General features: G+C 23.7%; 6 protein-coding genes and 1 non-coding gene across 7 annotated transcripts; 4 read left to right on the forward strand and 3 right to left on the reverse strand.

The window, feature by feature from the left end:
* Positions 1 to 283: 283 nt before the first annotated feature.
* On the reverse strand, positions 284 to 1,618 carry DDB_G0286987 (hypothetical protein; the record flags this gene model as incomplete). The annotated part of the gene is made up of 1 exon (XM_632356.1): positions 284 to 1,618. The coding sequence occupies one exon, from the start codon at positions 1,616 to 1,618 to the stop codon at positions 284 to 286; it is 1,335 nt and encodes a 444-aa protein (XP_637448.1).
* Positions 1,619 to 1,853: 235 nt separating this feature from the next.
* On the forward strand, positions 1,854 to 1,936 carry tRNA-Leu-UAA-11. Its single transcript has one exon. It is a non-coding gene; the product is annotated as a tRNA-Leu (tRNA).
* Positions 1,937 to 2,778: 842 nt separating this feature from the next.
* Positions 2,779 to 4,302, reverse strand: DDB_G0286993 (hypothetical protein; the record flags this gene model as incomplete). The annotated part of the gene is made up of 1 exon (XM_632357.1): positions 2,779 to 4,302. The coding sequence occupies one exon, from the start codon at positions 4,300 to 4,302 to the stop codon at positions 2,779 to 2,781; it is 1,524 nt and encodes a 507-aa protein (XP_637449.1).
* Positions 4,303 to 4,943: 641 nt separating this feature from the next.
* Positions 4,944 to 8,018, reverse strand: zipA (zipper-like domain-containing protein; the record flags this gene model as incomplete). The annotated part of the gene is made up of 1 exon (XM_632358.1): positions 4,944 to 8,018. The coding sequence occupies one exon, from the start codon at positions 8,016 to 8,018 to the stop codon at positions 4,944 to 4,946; it is 3,075 nt and encodes a 1,024-aa protein (XP_637450.1).
* Positions 8,019 to 9,309: 1,291 nt separating this feature from the next.
* DDB_G0286989 (hypothetical protein) lies at positions 9,310 to 9,711 on the forward strand (the record flags this gene model as incomplete). Its single annotated transcript, XM_632359.1, has 1 exon — positions 9,310 to 9,711. One exon carries the CDS (start codon positions 9,310 to 9,312, stop codon positions 9,709 to 9,711), a length of 402 nt encoding a protein of 133 aa, XP_637451.1.
* A 1,362-nt stretch (positions 9,712 to 11,073) lies between these two features.
* Positions 11,074 to 12,530, forward strand: DDB_G0286991 (hypothetical protein; the record flags this gene model as incomplete). Its single annotated transcript, XM_632360.1, has 2 exons — positions 11,074 to 11,262; positions 11,340 to 12,530. The coding sequence occupies 2 exons, from the start codon at positions 11,074 to 11,076 to the stop codon at positions 12,528 to 12,530; spliced, it is 1,380 nt and encodes a 459-aa protein (XP_637452.1).
* A 494-nt stretch (positions 12,531 to 13,024) lies between these two features.
* On the forward strand, positions 13,025 to 15,269 carry DDB_G0286995 (hypothetical protein; the record flags this gene model as incomplete). Its single annotated transcript, XM_632361.2, has 4 exons — positions 13,025 to 13,341; positions 13,432 to 13,802; positions 13,987 to 15,080; positions 15,218 to 15,269. Coding segments are annotated over 4 exons (1,834 nt in total), but the record flags the coding sequence as incomplete, so codon positions are not given.
* Between the last annotated feature and the right edge of the window lie 71 nt (positions 15,270 to 15,340).

A 15,340-nucleotide genomic window follows, 5' to 3' on the forward strand; every position in this document is an offset into this window, starting at 1 on the left:
TGAGTGAATTATTGTATTTTTTGAGATGTTTAGGAAGTTCTATTGCGGGTGTTGATGATGATTTGTGACACCCCTTGTCCTGTTTTATCAATTGGTGCGTGGTGTGTTATTTTGTTTTTATATTGTTGATTTATTGAGTAAATTTTATTTGTTTTTATATTTGTTTCAGTTAGAAGTGCTGCGTCCAGCTTGTTGTTGTCTAAAACGGTGTTTATTATGCTGGCAGATTGGATGGTATTGGATCCTTGGACGTTCCAAACACCTATTCTTATTGTGTTTTTCTTTATAGTTTTATTTGGGGTAGATTTTTATCTACCTTTTGAAGTTTCTGGTTTATTTTGTCTTCTAACTGATCTTTACTTTGTTCATTGTGTTGTTGGTCTTGTGTGTTTGTGGGGTTTTTTGATTTATTGATTTGTTTTAGAATTTCCTTGTTGAAGTTGTCTATATCTTCATCCATTTTTGTTTTTATGCTTTTTTGTCCATATTCACCCAATTTTGGTTTGACTGGTGTTTTGTTGGTCTTGTTTGTTTTGTCTTGTTGTTTCTTTTTTGGTGTGTTTAACAATTTACTTGGTGAATCGATAATTTTCGATGGTGTACCATAGGTTGGGCTGAAACTCATGATATGTTTTATTGGAGAGGAGAAGAACCATTGATTTGAAGGGATTGAAAGTGGGAATTCTATTTTTCTTATTGCATCAGTGTTTGGGCTGGTGAAGTCGAAGATATCATTTGCCTCTCTAAGTTTTTCTTCCGTTGTTAGTCCCTTTGTTTCGCCGTGTTGTTTTATTGGTGTATTGTATGGAGATGGTGGTTCGATAGGTTTTTCTGATTTTGTTTTAATTTCTTGATTGTTTATCGATTGTGTATTGATCTCATTCTCTATTCTTGTTAGTTCATCTACGTTTTCTAGTGATGCTTCTATTACCTTTTGAGCTGTATCATCTAGGGCCATAAATGTTTTATCATTAGATGAGGATGTGATTGGTGGGATAATGATTGTTCTTTTTCCTTGTTTTGGTATTTGTTCTGATGTAGATTGTGGTTGTTGTTCATCTGATTGTTTTTTATTTTTGTTTTCTTCTTGATTTTCTGGTAATGAGGTTTGATCTCTCCATCCTTTGTTGGAGTGTCCAATTAATGTTAGATTGTCTAGTTCAATGATAGTGTCAAATTCTTCTACGACTCTTTTCACTGTTTTGATAATTAGAGTTTCGCCTTTAATTTCTGATTTAATTAGTTTACATCCTTCATTTTCTATTACCCATTCTATTTCTGTGAGTGATTTATACCAATCAAAATCTGTATACATATTTTTTGGTCTTATAGTGGTTATAAATTGTCCTTTTAATTCTGCATCAAACATATTTACAAAATAGATTACTGTACTAATACTGTCTGTGAGAATTTTGAATGTATTATTACTTTTGATTAAAACATCTTTTTTGTCCAAACTTTTTTCTAAATCTTTTTTTATTTTATCGTCTGGTTCGTGATTGATGTTTATGACGTATTTGAATTGTTTTTTTTTTAATTGAGTTTTATCCACAATTTCGCTTATTTTTTGTAGGCATTTGTGTTGCTTAATATTTGTGGTGTTGTTTGTGATTTTCATTTTATTTTCTTTCTATCTTTTTTATTTTTCTTTAAAAAGTTAAAAATCTGGAAATTTTCTAATTAACTTGGTTCCCAGGTTTTTTTTTTTTTTTTTTTTTTTTTTTTTTTTTTTTTAAGTCTTTTTTATATGAAAAATGAAATAATCAAAAAAAGAGATTGTTGTTGTTGTTTGTTTTTTTCGATCTCCAAAATAATCGATTTATTTTGCTATTAAAATTTTTATTTCATCCAAAGCAAGGGTAGGAAAGTCTGGTTAAATCCGTGTGACTTAAGATCTCATCCATTCGGTTCGCGAGTTCGAATCTCGCCTCTTGCAATGTTTTCTTAATTTCAATTATTCGATTATTGGTTCAATTCTTTAATGAAACAATATACAAATTAAATAACAGAGACCAATTAATAATCAACTTCAACACATCATGGCATAACCCGAACACTCCAAACCCAATTCCATTATAATAAAAAAAAAAAAAAAAAAAAAAAACAAGTAGTAGTAATCATAATATAACCAAAAATATCAACATATAACAATATAAAAATTTAAAAATTTAAAAATCTAAAAATTTAAAAATGTAATAAAATATAACAATACACCGCTTTTAGGTAAAAAAAAAAAAGGTTCAATTCTTTAATTTTAAATCCAAGGTTTCATAGGTTTTTGTTACATAGTTGCACATGTTAACCACTATGCTGTGCCCATTTTTATGAGCTTAAAGATTACCCGTAGTCTAGAATCAAATCAAAAAAACCGCCAAAACCAACCAAACACCCAAAAAAAAAAACTGGCGAACCTATTGGATGGATACAAAATTAACATAAAAAAAAATTCTCCCTCAAACAAATCAATAGAACCCGACTAAACCACGATTAGCATTATTTTTAAAAATATAATCCATAAATAAACTTTTAGCTATTGTAAATTTATTCACTTAAATGGATAAACTCTAAAAAAAAAAATTAAAAAATAAAAGATAAAAAATTTGTATTACTTGAATTAATACTGTTACAGAAGAAATGTTTTATTAATTTTTATTTTTTATTTATTTTTATTTTTTTAATAATTTTTTATCTTTTTATTATTTTTATAATTATTTCAATTTATTATTATTATTATTATTATTATTATTATTATTATTAAAGGGCATTGGATAATTATTTTTAAGAACAATAATTATCCCAATTAAAATTAATAACATTTGAAAAGAGAGATTTAAAAAGTTGATAATTACAAAAGATATCATTACAGCCTGGTATTAAAATTGGTGATTCATTGTGTTCAACCAAAATTTTAAAATCATTTTCTCCACCACAATCATATAAAAACATTACTAAATTTGTAGAGTAAGGAACTATAACACTTGTTTTAAAATTTCTATTAATAATTTGATTTGAAGTTAAATTTGCAAATAAATGGTATTCATCTTTAAATAAACCCAATAAAGACATTAATGGTATTACAGTTTCTGAATGAGCAAATCTTAATATATTTTTTGGATATTTATTATTATCAATTGAAAATTCATCATTATTTTCTTCATCTTTATTATCATTATCACTATTACTATTATTATTACTATTATTATTTAAATTAATTATTGAATCAAAATGATTAAAAATATCTTTTAATAATGGTGAAGAAATTTCATAATTAATTTTATTACCATAACTACTTAACCAATAATCATCCAAATCTTTTGAATATTCTAAATCCAAAATATTTTGTTTATTTAATAGACTACACCAATGATTTGTAATATTTCCAATGGCAACATCATAAACACATGATAAAAATATTGTATTAATTATTGAATTTGAAAGTTCCCAATCATTGAGATTTGAATTTGGTATACCTAATCTTTTTTTAATTTCAATTCCAATTGATGGATATTTCATTTGTTTCCAAATTTCTCTTTCATTGTCATTAATTGATTGATCTCGTAAAGCATTGTTATATTTATCACAATTTAAAAAGAAACTTAGTAAAATATCTTTATCAAGTGTTGAAGTTTCAATATGAACCGGTTGAAAATTATCACCCAAAACTCCAGTTCCTTCAAATAATCCATAGGCGAAAGATGAAGCACTAACTCCAGTACGAGAAATAATAGTTGATGAAATCTTTGTAGTTTGTGGTTTATAATTTCCAAAATAATTTGGAAATCTTTTTAAAAATCTTTTTGAGAGATGGTAATGTTCCAATTGGCCTTGAGTTAATAAATTTCCTGCGATTTCAATTTTATAAGGAACAGTGTAATTTTTTAACCAACCAAATTCTCCATCATTTTCAATGTATTTATTAATTTTTAAAATTTCATTTTGTAATTTTTTCATTTTTTTAATAACAGATGCTTCTGGCATTCTTGAACCATGACGACCAATAAAATCAATTGAAATTAATTTACATTGTTGTTGTTGTTGTTTAAAATTATTATTATTATTTTCATCTTTTTTTATAAAATGATTTGATTTATAATATGGTGTTTTAGTTGTTAAATGTTTAATTAAAAAATTAAAATCATAATTTTGATATTCTCCAAATGTTATTTCTTTTTGTTTTTGGAAAATATCATTATTAATTTTAATTTGATTAAAAACTTTTAAATTATTTTTTTCAATTTGGCACCATATTAAATTAAAATTTATTAATAAATAAATAAATATTATTAAAAAAATAATTTTCATTGTTGTTTTTTTTTTTTTTTTTTTTTTTTTTTTTTTTTTTTTGATATAATTTAAATAAATTAATAATTTAAAAAATTATAAGATTCCAAAATTTTTTAAAAAAAAATTATTTAGAATTTTTTATTATATATTTTAAAATAGATATTTAAATGTAAAGTTATTTTTAAAAAATAAAATGGACCACCATAAAAATTTTCAAGATATTAGTTTTAAATTAAAAAACAGGCATTTTTTTTTTTTTTTCCCTTTTAAAGTTACTAGATTTTTTATCTAAAAAAGAAAAAAAAAAAAAAAAAAAAAAAAAAAAAAAAAAAAAAAAAAAAATTAAAAATTAAAAAATAAAAACAATTCTCCATTTCCAAAGTTATTTTAATAAAAGCATGATGTAAAAAAAAAATTATCCGTTTTCAAAGATTTGTTTTTATTTTTATTGTGAATATATAATAAAAAAAAATAAAAAAAAATAAATAAAAAATTAATAGTGACAATTTATAAAACAATTATATCTTTTTATCTTTTTTATTTTTTTTATTTTATTTATTTTATTTATTTATTTATTTATTTTATTACTTTCTTTTTTATTTTATTTATGTTTTTTTTTTTTTTTTTTTTTTATTTTTTATTATTTATTATTGTTATTATTATTTTTGTTCTCTTAATTGTTTATATAAATTTGTAGTTATATCCAAACGTTTTTGAGCATTTTCGAATTTGGTATTAGCTTCGGCAAGGGAGGCTTGTAATTGTTTATTTTGATTTGAGATGACATCATAACGAGCTTTACCTTCATCGATTTGATCTTGAAGAGATTGAATATCATCAGCTTTAATTTCACCATTACCATTAGCATTACCATTTTCAGTGTTACTGTTATTATTATTATTATTATTATTTTTATTATTATTAATAATATTATTTAAATCTTGAATTTGAGTTTTTAATTGATCGATTTCAGTTTGTTTTTCAAAAGTAACAGATAAGAACTCAGCGTTTTTATTTTCTAAATCTTGTTGTATTTGAGAAACCTTTGAATCTTGTTCAGATTGTTTAGAGGTAATTTGTTGTAACTCTTGATCCTTTGAAGTTAATTCATCTTTAACAGATTGTAACTCTTGATCTTTTGAAGATAATTGATCTTTAGTTGATTGTAAATCTGAATCTTTTGAGGATAATTGATCTTTAACTGATTGTAAATCTGAATCTTTGCTTGATAATTGATCTTTAATTGATTGTAATTCTGAATCTTTTGAAGATAATTGATCTTTAGATGATTGTAACTCTGAATCTTTAGTTGATAATTGATCTTTAATTGATTGTAATTCAGAATCTTTGCTTGATAATTGATCCTTAGTTGATTGTAACTCTGTATCTTTAGCGGATAATTGATCAGTGGTTGAAGATTGACAAGATAATTGATCTTTAGCAGATTGTAACTCTTGATCTTTAGTTGATAATTGATCTTTGGTTGATTGTAACTCTTGATCTTTTGAAGATAATTGATCTTTAGTTGATTGTAATTCTTGATCTTTTGAAGATAATTGATCTTTAACAGATTGTAAATCAGATTCAATTGATTTAATTTGAGTGTCTTTATTTGATAATTGTTCATCTTTTGAAGATAATTGATCTTTGGTTGATTGTAATTCTTGATCCTTTGAAGATAATTGATCCTTAACAGATTGTAAATCAGATTCAATTGATTTAATTTGAGAGTCTTTATTTGATAATTGTTCATCCTTTGATTTTAATTCTGAATCCTTGGATAAAAGTTGATCTTTTACACTTGATAATTCTGAATCAGTGTTTGATGATTGTGATGAGAGTTGTTCCTTAACACTTGATAACTCTGACTCTAAGCATTTCAATTGTTCATCTTTTGAAGATAACTCTGAATCTTTTGATTGTAATTGTTGTTGTAAATTGAGTTCAATAGATTTCAATTTTTCATCTTTTGACTCGTTATGTTCTGATTGTTGTTCAAGTTGAGATTTAACATCTTGTAATTGTTGAAGAGTTTGTTGTAAAGTGAGTTCAACAGATTTCAATTTTTGATCTTTTGATTCACTATCTTCAGATTGTTGTTCAAGTTGAGATTTAACATTTTGTAACTCTTGATCTTTTGATTGTAATTGTTGGAGGGTTTGTTGTAAATTGAGTTCAACAGATTTCAATTTTTCATCTTTTGATTGACTATCTTCAGATTGTTGTTCAAGTAAAGCAGATTGTTTCTTTGAAGTCTCAAGTAACTCTGAATCCTTTGATTGTAATTGATTTTGGAGTTTTTCAAATTCAGATTGTAATTGGCTCAACTCGGTGATCTTTGATTGTAATGCTTGAGATTCAGTGGATTGATTAGAGGCGAGTTGTTGCTTCAATTGACTGATTTCATTTTGTAAATTATTGGTGGTGGTTTGTTGTTCAGATTGTTTTGCCTCTAATTGGTCAACGAGTTTTTCAATTTGGAAATCTTTTTCATCAGTGATATTTTTATTCATTTTCTCGTACATCTCTAAACGTTCAAGCAATTCAGCTGTACGTTTCTTTTCGTCTTCGTAGGAACGAATCAATTCGGTCTCTTTGGTGGTGAAACCATTGGTGGCTCTGGTTAACTCTCCAATCTTGGTTTCTTTTTGTGATAATACATTGGTTAAATCATCGACTTTCTCTGTGAATGATGATACTTGTTGTTGAAGTATTACAATTTGTTGTTGATATTTTTGTACCATTATCTCCTTCTCTGCTGAAATATTTGAAAGTTCACTTTGTAATTCAGTGATCTCTTTCTTTAAATTGGTAGTAGTAGTAGTATTATTACCACCATTTAATGTATAATTATATTGTTGTAAATCATTAGTTGATTGATTAATTGGTGAATTTGATTCTGGTGTTTTTTGTTGTGTGGTGGTTGATTTATTTAATTCGATTTGTTGTTCTAATCTCTTTATTTTCTCTAATAAAGTAGTTTCAATATTTTCTTTATTGGTGATTTCTTTTTTGTGAGAATCATTCAATAAATTGATTCTAATACTTGATTGTTCTCTTTCTTTTTCAAGTTGATTCTTAATTTCATTGATACTGGATTTAAGATTTGAAATTTTTTCAAATTCTGTTGGTGCTGTTTTAACTGTTTTCCAAGTACCATCATTAAAATTGGTTGGTTCTTCTTCTATAATGACATTTGTAGTGGTGGTGGTAGTATTTTTGATTGGTTGTTTTACTGGTGGTTGTTCAACTTTAGTTGCTTGTTTCTTTGGTGGTGGTTGTTCAACAACTTTCTTTGGTTCTGCTACTTTCTTTGGTTCCTCTACTTTCTTTGGTTGTTCGACAACTTTCTTTGGTTCTGCTGCTTTCTTTGGTGGTTGTTGTTTTTCAACAACTTTCTTTGGTTCCTCTACTTTCTTTGGTTGTTGTTCAGTGACAGCTGGTTTAACGACTACTGGTTCAACTACTTTTGGTGATTCAACCTTTACAGTTTCTGATTTAACCTCAACTGGTTTGGATGGTTGTTCTTTCTTTTTCTTTTGAGTGGTTGTTTGTTTGGTTGGTTGTTGTTGTTGTTTTTTATTAGTTTTTGATTGTTTTGGTGTGTTGTTATTAATTGTTTGTTGTTTGGCTAATGCTCCATCAAATATACGTTTTGGTTTGACAACGAAAAATTGATAGAAAAAGTAACCTGCAACACAAGCCACAACTGTTAAAACTAATGCTCCTATCATCACTTTTTTTTTTTTTTTTTGGTGAATAAAAAAAAAATAAATAAAAAAAATAAAAAAATAAAAAAAAAGTAAAAATATTAACATTTGAATGAATTCTTTTTTAAAATATAAAAATTAACAAACCTACCTTTTTTTTTTTTTTTTAATTGTTATACTATATTTTATTACTATTAATATTTGTCTATATTGTTTTTTTTTTTTTGTTTTTTTTTTTGTTTTTTTTTTTTTAATATTTTCAGTTCCCTCACAAATATTTATAAAACTTTTTTTTTAAAAAAAAAAAAAAAAAAAAAAATTGGTTAGTGATTTAATTTAATTTAACCCAAATTAAAAATAAAAAAAAAAAAATAAAAATAAAAAAAACAATTTTATAAAAAAAAAAAAAAAAAAAAAAAAGTTAAAAAAAAAAAAAAAAAAAAAAAAAAAAAAAAAAAAAAATTTTTGTATCCTTTTTAAGGAGGAAAGTAAATTTCAATTTAAAGGAAAAAATTTATATTAAAAACAATTTTTTAAAATACACATAGGCCCTAGGGTTTTGAAAAAAATTATTATTGGGGTTTTTGTTTTTGGAAAAAAATAATCCCCTTTTTTCCCAAGATTTGTAAAACAAAGGGGTTTTTTTTTTTATTTTTTTTTTATTTTTAAAAAAAATAATAATAATAATAATAATAAAATGGGGGAGGTAAAAAGGGTTTTTTTTTTTTTTTATTGGTTTTTTTTTTTTTTTTTTTTTTTTCCTTCCTAAAAAAAAAAAATTAAAATTAAAAATAAAAATAAAGATAAAATAAATAATGATTTAAAATACCTTACAATACCAATATCGAGTTGATAAACTTATGAATCCAATATATAAATATGAACAATCAAAAATAATAACAAAAAAAAAAATAAAAAAAAAAAAAAATTTTAAAATTTTTTAAAAAAAAAAAAAAAAAAAAAAAAAAAATTCACATTTTTTTCATTTTTTTTTTTTTTTCATGTTTTTTTTTTATTTTTATAAAATTCCATCAATTTTTGAACTTCATAAAAAAAAAAAAAAAAAAAAAACACAAAACACAATTTATTTAGATCATCAATATTTTAAAATTAGTTGAAAATTTGGTTTTTTAATATAACATGATTTAATAATTAAATAGAAAATCTAAAAACCTCGCAGTAAGTTATTCTATAGTGGAGTTAATAGAAATAATAATAATAATAATAATAATAATAATAATAATAATAATAATAATAATAACAATCTGTTAAATCTTATCTTTAATTTATATATATAGCTAAATAAATATAAAACATGGACAAACAAATAAGTAAAATAACAATAGAAAATGACTTTTATTCTGTTGAAAATGTAAGAGCAAATCCACATAAACTATTTGTTTTTGGTGATAATAATGCCTCGCGTGGTAAAAAGGGTCAATCTATAATACGTGATTGTCCAAATTCACATGGAATACCAACAAAGAAGCATCCATCACTTCATCGATCATCGTTCTATACAGATAAAGAATTGAAAGATAATATCAAAAGAATTGATGAATCTATAGCCAAACTTAAAGAACGTTCATCAGAATACCAAGAAATAGTGTTACCTGCTGCTGGTCTTGGAACTGGTCTTGCGCGTCTTCAAGAAAGTGCACCAAAAACTTTTGAACATTTACAAAAAGAATTAAATAAATTAAAACAAACAATTTAAAAAATTAATTGCGTACACATTTATTAAAAATAGAATTATTTTATTTGTATTCTCATTGTGTATTAATACACATTCTTCACCCCCTCGTAACTATTTCAAGAATTCTTTGTGAGTGTTTAAAATACGAGTAAACTCAAGACGTTCATTACCTTCAAATACATTAAGAAGACAGGAAGTTTAAATTTTATATTTCTAATAGTTGATAATTTCTTTAATACACCCGAGATGTTGTTACAAATGTATGTTTTTTATGTGTGTTGGTTTTTGTGAAACATTTTTTTTTTTTTTCTTTTTTTTTTTTTTATTTTTTATTGGATTTAATTAAATTAATTCTTTTTTGGGGAAATGAAAAAAAAATAAAAATAAAAAAAAAAAAACTGAAAAATTAAAAATAAAAAATTAAAAATAAAAAATAAAAAATAAAAAATTAATGTTGCTTAGATAATCAAAAATATCATTTATTAATAAACGGTTTATCGATTATCATATTTAAGGTGGGTTAATTTTGTAATGTAAACCATTTTTTTAATTTTTTTTTTTTTTTTTTTTTTTTTTTTTTTTTTTTTTTTTTTTTTTTTTTATTACTTCTTTAATTTTTTTTTTATTTTTATTTTTTATTTTATTTTTTTATTTATTTTATTTTTTTAAACCATTAAAAAATTATTAGATATAATTTTAAAAACAAATTATTATAAAATTTGTGCTGACCTTTATAAACCCAAATTTTTAATTATTTAATTTTTATTTTTTTTTATTTTTATTTTATTTTTTATAATTTTTTTTTATTTTTTTTTTTCAATATTGGAAAATTTTTTTTTTTTTTTTTCTTTTTTTCTCAAATTTCCACCACCTTATAAAACTCATTGTAATTAATTAAATAACACTAAACCAGAATAATCTATTTTCATTTATTTTTTTCTATTTTTTTTTTTATTTTTTTTTATTTTTTTTATTTTTTTTATTTTTTTTTTTGTGTGCAATATACATTTTTTTTTTTATTGTTTTGAATTTTTTTTTTTTTTTCATCACCACAATACAACACAACTCACCAAATAAACACACCTTTTCTTTTTAATGCACATAATAATATCACTTTTTTAAATAACATTAAATCATTAACACATCAAAAATCAAACAAATCATTATTGAAAAAACTCAATTCATAATAATACTTGGTGGTATCCCTCACCTCATTTTCAAAATTTAAAAAAAAAAAAAAAAAAAAAATAAAAAAATAGTATTAAAGGAGATAAACTCCGCTTTGTAAATATTGTAAATAAACTCAATTGTATATTAAGAACAAACCCAAAAAAAAAAAAAAAAAAAAAAAAAAGAGAAAAAGAAAAAGAAGAAGAAAAAAAAATGATAGACTCAGATACACAATCATCGTTATCGATTTTAATGATGTTAAAAACCAATACTGGTGGAAATACATCAATTATAAAGAATAGAAAGGATTCAGATATTAGTGATAGTAGTGGTGATGAAGATTATAGATCAAGTTCAAAATCACTTCAAAAACTTTTTATTGGTTTATCAGAAGATTTCACAGTAAGTTATAAATTAGTTTTTTTTTTTTTTTTTTTTTTTTAATAAAAAAATAATAATATTAATTTTATAATTTTTAGTGCTCAATTTGTTATGAATTATTTGAAAGACCAATTATATTACCATGTAATCATAATTTTTGTAAGTCATGTATTGAGGATATGGTAATTGGACAAAAACAAATATTTCATTGTCCATTTTGTAGAACAGAGGTAAAGTTAACTGAGAAAGGTGTTGATGGATTACCAGTAAATTCATTTTTATTTACAGCAGTGGAAAAAATGAAAAACGCCAATGCATTTTGTCCAAAGTTTTGTGATAATTGTACATCTAAAAAGGTGACAAGAAAATGTGAGACCTGTTCGATATCCTTATGTAAGGCATGTGAGAGTAGCCATGTCGCAAAGAATGGGGGTCACAAAACCATCTATTCCGATAGTCACATTGCAAGTGATTTCGATATTGAGACTCATATTAACAAGGATAGCGATATCGATCCACCAACCTATTTACCATTCACCATCTCAAGATCACAATGTGTTCAATTATTCCAAAATTGGATTTCATCACTTTGGTTTGCTCCATCCGATCTCAAGGTTAATAAATCGGTGCGTTATATAAAGCCAATCTACATTCCCTATTGGATATACGAAGCACATACCACCACAAAATATAGCGCAAATGTTTCAACCGGTGGTTCGGGTGTTGTTGGTAGCATCCTCACCACTAATCATCATCAACAACAACCAATCTATCATCATCAATTGGCTGGTAAGTTTGATTCTACCAATTGGACTCACAAGGTAAACACAGTTTCAAACAGATATAGACATGCAACAATTGCAAACACTAAACTAATCGATAAGGATCTATTAACTCAAGTTCAAACTTGGGAAATCAATAACATTCCATCCGTTGATCAATCTCAACCTCCCAATCCAAAAATTCAACCTTTGGCCTTTCTCACTGATGAAGCCACTGCTTGGAAAAAGATTGTAGAGGCTAAAATCCTTCAAAAAGATAGAGAAGTATGTGAAAATCGTATAAAACTTGGTTGTGGTGTTGGTGGTGTTGCAAAAGATATAGTCATTGAAACTAATCTTACTCGTGTCGCCTCTCAAAAGGTTTTCCTTCCAGTTTATTTCATTAAATATATCTATGATTCTAAATCTTATACTGTCATTGTAAATGCTCAAAACTCAAAAATCGTTGGTCATAGACCCTATGCTCAAGGTTTAAGTACAATGTTTAGAATGTTTAAACCAACTTAAAAAAAAAAAAATCAAAAAAAAAAAAAAAAATCAAAAAAAATCAAAATATTGGATTACTTAATCTTAAAATGTTATAAATTATAAATTATAAATATTAAATAATTACTAAAAAAAAAAAAAATAAAAAAAATAAAAAAAAAAATAATAATAATAATAATAATAAAAATAATAATAATAATAAAAATAGCAATAAATCAATTGTATACTAACTAAACAATGTAAATAAGAAAAAATAAAACACAAATAGAAAAATTACCAAAAATGGATTTTGTTTTTATTTTTATTTTTTTTTTTTTTTTTAATTTTATTTTATTTTTTTAATTTTTTATATTTTTACATATTTTAATAATTTTTTTTTTTTTTTTTTTTTTTTCCTTTTTTTCTCTTTATACATTTTTTTTTTATTTTTATTTTTATTTTTATTTTTTTTCCTTTGTTCACTAAAATATAAATATAAACAACAAATGAATCAATGAATTACAGAAAAGCAAAAAATGATGAGTTCAAAATTCTCAATATTTAATAATAGTTTCATTGGTAGTAGTGAAAACAGTAGTAATAAAAATGGTCTTTATATTAATAAAAAAGCAGTTCTTTCACCCTCAACAAAAATTCTTTTATCAAAATCTACACCATCTCTTTCAAAAATAGTGCCTGCATTTTCATCAACAACAATACAACCAACAACAACATCAACAACAACAAATTTAACCAATGAAAAAGATAAAAGAAAATTAAATGAACTTAAAGAATATGTAAAGGTAGCTTTGGATATTTTCTATCAACTTGGATATAATAATTCATTCAAAGTGTATGTATTTCAAAAATTAATATATTAGAATTTCAAAATCCAACTAATAAAAAAAAAAAAAAAATAAATAAATAAATAAATAAATTTTAGATTATCAAGAGAATCTGGTTTTTATTTTGATTTAAAATTATTTAAAAAATATATTGAAGTTGGTAATTTTGAGGAGAGTGAAAAATATTTATTATCATATTTTTATAGTGGGAATAATAATAATAAAGATAACATTTTCAACATTAAAAATGATGATACAGTTAATGAAGATTCAATAAATTATATATTATTTCAATTGTATTTGCATCATTTCATTGAACAATTAGAATCAAAAAACCTTTCAGAAGCCGAAAAAATATTGAATGAAAAATTAAGAAAGGTTTTAAAAAGTTACAAACATATAAATAATTTGGTTAAATTATTACATGTCGAGGATTTTAGAAAAGAAAAACAATATAAATTCTTTGATGGTATATATTCAAAAAACAGAGAGAATCTGTATAATAATTTAATACAATCACTTAAGGAATTACCCGATTTCTCTTTTGAAGATAAAATTTATTTAACAAAACAGTATGTATTATTAATACTTATTTTATACTAATTTTATACTAATCTAATAATAATTTTAATAAGTGAATAATATATTAATAGCTATTTTTTTTTTTTTTTTCATTCTCACTAGAAATACAATCCCAAAAAGTTTTTGTTGTAATTGTAGTTGCAATAAATGCATATCATTAAAATTTGGAAGTAATAATAATAATAATAGTAATAATAATAACAATAACAAAAGTGGTAGTAGTAACAACAACAACAACAACAACAACAACAACAACAACAACAACAACAACAACAACAACAACAACAACAACAACAACAACGACAACAAAACAGAATTGAGAGTCCCTGGCTCAACAGTCAAATCTTCAGCCTTTAGGCGTCCAACACCGACATTCTCTCAAACCAAACATCAAAATTCACAAGAAAACCAAATAAACAAACCTTTTGAACGTGATTTAAAAAATGGACTTGATAATAATGATAATAATAATAATAATAATAATAATAATAATGATAATAATAATAATAATAATAATAATAATAATAATAATAATAAAAATAATAACAATAATAATAACAATAATAATAACAATAATAATAATAATAATAATAATAATAATAATAATAATGGTTATGGCAATGGTGATGATAAAATTATGGGTAATGGTAATAGAAATGGTAATGGTAATAAAGGTAATGATAATGATGATAATAATAACAGTAATGGTAATAGTAATAAAAGTGATGATAATATTATCATGGATAATGGTAGTAATAATAGTAATAATAATGGTAATAAAGGTGATGATAGTAATAGTAATAGTAATGGTAATAGTAATGATAATAGCAATATGGAAGTTCTTGAAGGGATTCAAAATATGGATATTGATGACCCAGATCCAACAATTTTTAATATTAATAATAATAATAATAATAATAATAATAATAATAATAATAATAATAATAATAATAATAATAATAATAATAATAATAATAAAGCAAGTATTTCTTTCATACAACCATTTAAATTAGGTCCAAAAAAAAGAGAACTCGAGCTTATCGGGGAACAAAAATTCCAGATATCTCCACTGGACTCACCAAAAGATAGGGTCTTAAAAGAGGAAGTTGAAACCTTACAAAAGAATCACACAAAAACTGAAACCCCATCAACTCAAACAATTCAAGTATCTGAACCAATTCAATCAAATCAACACCAGTATACTTCAACCAAACGACAAAAACTGGAACTAAAACAATTACCAGCTCGACCACAATCCTCAAAATACCCCATACATTCACATCAAAAGTCAATTGATTCACAGATACAATTAAAACTACAAAGTCTACAACAAACAAAACAACAAATGCATACCCAACCATTACTAAAATATCAACAACCCCAAAAAGCTCAACCCCAAAAAGCTCAACCCCAAAAAGCTCAACC

Source organism: Dictyostelium discoideum (genome assembly GCF_000004695.1).
Source record: "Dictyostelium discoideum AX4 chromosome 4 chromosome, whole genome shotgun sequence".
In the NCBI taxonomy this organism is placed as follows: domain Eukaryota; phylum Evosea; class Eumycetozoa; order Dictyosteliales; family Dictyosteliaceae; genus Dictyostelium; species Dictyostelium discoideum.